General features: G+C 40.3%; 1 protein-coding gene across 1 annotated transcript; it reads left to right on the plus strand.

Annotated features, from left to right (window-relative positions):
* Positions 1–3,114: 3,114 nt before the first annotated feature.
* Positions 3,115–4,536, plus strand: LOC143726028 (uncharacterized). Its single transcript, XM_077219014.1, has 4 exons — positions 3,115–3,166; positions 3,281–3,438; positions 3,848–3,980; positions 4,078–4,536. Exons 1-4 carry the CDS (start codon positions 3,140–3,142, stop codon positions 4,534–4,536), a joined length of 777 nt encoding a protein of 258 aa, XP_077075129.1. The 5' UTR covers positions 3,115–3,139.
* Positions 4,537–4,922: the final 386 nt, after the last annotated feature.

Raw genomic sequence — 4,922 nt, forward strand, 5'->3', positions numbered from 1 at the left:
CGCTCCCAAGAACATCCTCTCCCAGAAGAGCAACCAGGTCCCTCCACTGCTATGTCCTCCACAGAAATACACAGAAGGAGACAAACAAGATCCACATTCTGTGAAGTTTTTGAAGCGCACTCAGAGAGGAGAACAGCTGCTCTAGTGTCACTAGTGCGGCCTGACTTAGAGCTCCGAAGAAGGCTTAAGTAGAGGCGGAGAAGGGTGTTTGAAAAAAAATCTCTTTCCTGCCTTGGAGAAATGATTGAACAACTCAAAAAAATCAGTAAATCCCAAGAAATTATAATTGATCTATTAAAAAATAAAGTTTAACTATATATTCCATTCCCATGTGTATCGCATCATTTTTATTGCTCATCACATAATTATTATAGAGATACCAACACAAAACATTCCTCCCTAGACGGGACAGTGGTTGACTGGCAGAATAATATCATCCTGTACAATCCCATCCACCAGCTCACAAAACAGTAAAATAAAAAAGCTTTGTTCTTAAGATAAGTTTAAGGCAAGTGTTGAAGGTAGAACAAGTCAATGTGAAGTTCGCAGGCGGCCACAGATTGCATCTCTATGATGTGATGCATTATTGTGAATGTGGGCTTCTGGTGGGTATGGGTCATCCTCCATATCATCTGCCTGCAGATCCTCCTCAATGTGGTCATTGGATTTCAGGCAGATGTTATGGAGGATGCAACAGGCTGTGTCTGCAGAATAAATGTTCTTTACTTTTTTCATGTGCAGACATCTGAGTCTCCTTAATTTTGATTTTAAAATTCCAAATGCATGCTCAATGACTACACGAGCAGAATTCAGTTTCCTATTGAACCATCTGTGCCTGACAGTCAAGTAGCCATTGTCTCTGTATGGCTTCATTAGCTGAAGCAAAAGAGGGTATGCAGAATCTCCAATTATATGTATGCCCTCAGGAACCAGGGAATGTGGATCTTCCTCAAGAAGTCGGCCTTCTTCTGACAAACGAAATGCCCTTGAATCATGCCAGCTACCAGGGTGACCCACACTGACATGACAGAACCGCCGCTGACTGTCACAGAATCCTGTAAGTATAACAGAATAGAACTGTTTCCTATTGATATAGGCCACAGGATTCTCACAGTGAGGTTTTACTATTGGAATGTGGCATATATCTACTGCACAGACAGTTTTAGGAAACCCAGCTTTTTCGAATTCTAACTGGGATATATGCAGGGCTTGTCCTCTGGGCCAGGAGATGTAATGTGACAAATGCGTTATTACAAGAGAACAGAAATCATGCAGGTATGTTGAAACTGTCGATTTGGTTATGCTAAATCTGTCTGCCACTCCTCTATCCGGTTGTTAAGTCTGACGTGACGTTTAGCGTCTTCCGGGTCCAAGCGCTCCGCTCGTCCAGATTCAATAACAATGGCGGAACCTGTAAATTTATTTACGATCACGTCCTTCTTTAGTGAGGCAACCTTGGCGGTCAAAAAAGGTTTAAATTCTTTTAACTCCAACAGAGTAGTTAGTGTAGTTCATCATTCAGGTGGCATAATTAAGGGTAGAGTCCAGTCATCAATGAAAAAGAAGGTTTACGAGGTTGAGGTGAGTTAGCTGTAAGCTAGCTAGCTAGTTGACATAAGTTGATATTTCATGTTCTGGATGAGGTATTTCAAAAGAAAAAAAATTAATAGAACTGCTCTAATTGTGGATGTGAACAAAGATGAAAAGGTAAATATGTGACAGCCAGGAGGGTTTTTAGAGGGTTAACGTTAGTGAAATTAGGCTAGTCAATTTAGTAGTATAATCTGACAGCCCCGGGTTAACGTTAGCTACAGAAGTATTATTATAAACAGCGCTGGCAGCAGTGTGTTTTAGAAGTGTTAGGGTGAGGGTTAAATTGTTTCAATACAGGTGCACGTTGAGGGTCAGGCAGTCAGGTACAGCACATGCGAGTGCCCAATCGTAAGAGACAAGTGCCATCATATGGCAGCTTTGTTGATTTGGGTAGAGAAAAATGTGTCCGGCACCGACGTGGAATGTGTGTGGAAGAAGGCCAACACTCCGAAGGGGGACGAAATTGCATCCAAGAGAGTGTCTGAGATGACACCATCCACAACACAAAGGTCTGTAATAAGTTTGTTGATGTTGCGTGGTTTTAATTATTTTCTTAAATATGTAACGTTAATTGCTAATACAATTAATTGCTAATAAGATTAATCGTATTTATGAAGCTCTTCTAACATACACTCACCGTGTGTTGTAGAGCATCTGAAAAATCACGATGTAGAGAAGTTTGAGTTCAGTATTGTAAGAATGGAAGAAGACAAGGGTCGGTGTGACTGGGACTTGTACACTTTATTGAGAAAACGTAAACACAGAAAAGAAAGTTGTGCGAGGGCGCCTTCACCATAGGCAAACTATAGCACTCGTTCCAGCAAAATAAACAGTCCTTTGGCAGGTAAATATCTGTCCATGTGTGTACAAGTTCCCAGTCATTCTCTCTCCTCGAACTCCCGTACCGCCCGGCTTTTATCCGGTCTCCCCACGCCAATCACGGCAATCAGAAACAGGTGTTCGTCATTTTGCACTTGACCCACTTTCTTACCGCTTGGCTCCGCCCCCATTCCTCTGCTGCAGACCTCGCTGGACAACGCCCCCCTCGCTACACACGACATTTCGACATTTTATATCGTCTTTATCGACATATTGAAATATAGTTTCAAGACAGTGAGGTTGAGATGTACACTGTGATTTTTTTCTAAAAGCTTAGATTGTGTGCTAATTGAATGATTATAGTCAAATGCTTTTGAATTGAAAACTCCATCACTTGAAACGATTTTAAATACTATAACTTATTTTTCTAAGCAGTTTTATACCATTACTTCAGCTGGCATCAAAAGATCTGTCACCCAGGAGGACAAAGAATGGGCTCACATCCTTATTGCAACTTGGGCGTTTTACTGGGATGGGGTGGATTTTGAGTACAGAGACACCTGAGGTATTTTTTTTTTACTTTTATACTTTCATATTCCCTTAAAATTAGCAGAAACATCACAATTGCACTACATTAAATGGTATGTTTAATAATTTCTCGAAATTTGAACCAGAGGTTTCAAACTGTGTAATATAGTTAAAAACTAACATTACATAATTTAGGCTAATGAAAAATGTGGTAAACTACACACATGTATGTATGTATGTATGTATGTAAATCATTGCTTTCATTTCAAATGTATTCTGTATACACTATGTGGGTAAGTATGTGGACACCTCACTGACTTTGGCCTAACTTTAAATCTAGACTCTCCCAATCAAGACATTTGATGGGCTGGTGACAAGCCCAGGTTTTGTCCAAGCTGAGGACAAGGCTCTATATGTGCTGTCAATGCTTGCTGTAAATGATCAGGAGAAGCAGCAGATTGAGGAAGCAACAGTTGGCCAGGCTAAGAATGCATCATGGTAAGAAAGCTTACTAATAAAAACAAAATTCTGGTGGTTCTGAGAGTATAACATGCTGAAACTTAAACGCATGGAAACAGACAACACATGCATAACTAAGTTAGCCCTGATGACGTTGTGCTATCATTACTCTAAGACAATCTTGAAGACCTTGATTAGCTGGATTAGGTGTTTTATTAGTTGAAGCTAAACACCAGGAACTGACCCTTGCTCTAAGCGAATGTTAGTTACTTTCGAAAAATTTAGTTATTGTAAGCTGATATGGATATACGTGTCTGCTAAAGGCTGTAAATTTGCCCAGAATTTAGAAACTCTGCAGGACAGCGGCCCTCCATGACCGAGTTTGGTGACCCCTGCTGTAAATTGTTGAGCGAAAATGGTCTCTCTCATAGTTGATTTCTTTTAACAGGTTTGCATATTGCAAGAAAAGGATAACAGCAAGTAACTTTGGTTTGGTCTTGGCAGCAATCAAGCGAAAGTCTTACCCTCCTTCCTTATTCAAAACTCTGCTTGGCCAGTACAACCTCAAAGACGGATCTAAAGTAAGATGTGGTTAATAAGTGTATATTTAAAATGAAGGCCTCTGTGTCTAAGAATGGACTTATTAAGACTAAGTGGTATTTGTCCCCTCTCCCAAAGGCATGTGATTGGGGAATGATCCATGAGCCAAAGGCAAAGCAGGAATACACTGAGCGCACTGGTGTTGTTATTCAAGAGAGGGGACTGTTCCTATCTGATAGCGACCTACTTGGTGGATCTCCGGATGGGACGGTGTTTGGAAACTGTGTAATTGAAGTCAAGTGTCTGTGGTCAGCGAGAACCAAGACTATCCTGCAGGCAACAGAGAACAGGGACTTTTTCCTGGAGTTTGATGAAGTGGTTGATTCCCTGACATTAAAACAAACTCACAACTACTGGCATCAGATCCAGGGAAACCTGCACCTGACCGGAGCTAACAGCTGTCACCTGCTTGTGTGGACTCCTCTTGACCTTGTCCTTCTGCCAGTGCTCAAAGACCCTACATGGGCTGTTAACATTTACATTCTGGAAACATTTTATAAAGATTGTTTCCTACCATACATTCTCTCACAGTTGTAAGTACTGTTAAACTTGAAAATAAATGAAATGTTGCCATTTCACACTTATTTATTATACAAGTTTGTAGGCCATTCATGCTGCACACACACACAGAAGTTATAAAGGTAACACTTTATTTTACAGCTCATTTGCATTTAAAGGGACACACAAACATATTACATCTCGTGAAAAGGGCAATTTACCACCCCTTTAAAATAAAGAGTAACCAAATAAAACTATATACACAGCTATTTATATACAGACATTGTATTACATCCATTAACTTATTTCTACTTATTTTTAACTTCAGGGGGAAAGTAGATTAACGAAAATCATGAACTGAAATGAAGAACTGTCTATCAGAGAAATAGGAAGAAAACCAAGAAAGAGCAGCACCAGAAATACCC

This window comes from Siphateles boraxobius, unplaced genomic scaffold (genome assembly GCF_051911475.1).
Source record: "Siphateles boraxobius isolate OS27281-9 unplaced genomic scaffold, OSU_SipBor_1 77, whole genome shotgun sequence".
Taxonomy (NCBI): Eukaryota; Metazoa; Chordata; class Actinopteri; order Cypriniformes; family Leuciscidae; genus Siphateles; species Siphateles boraxobius.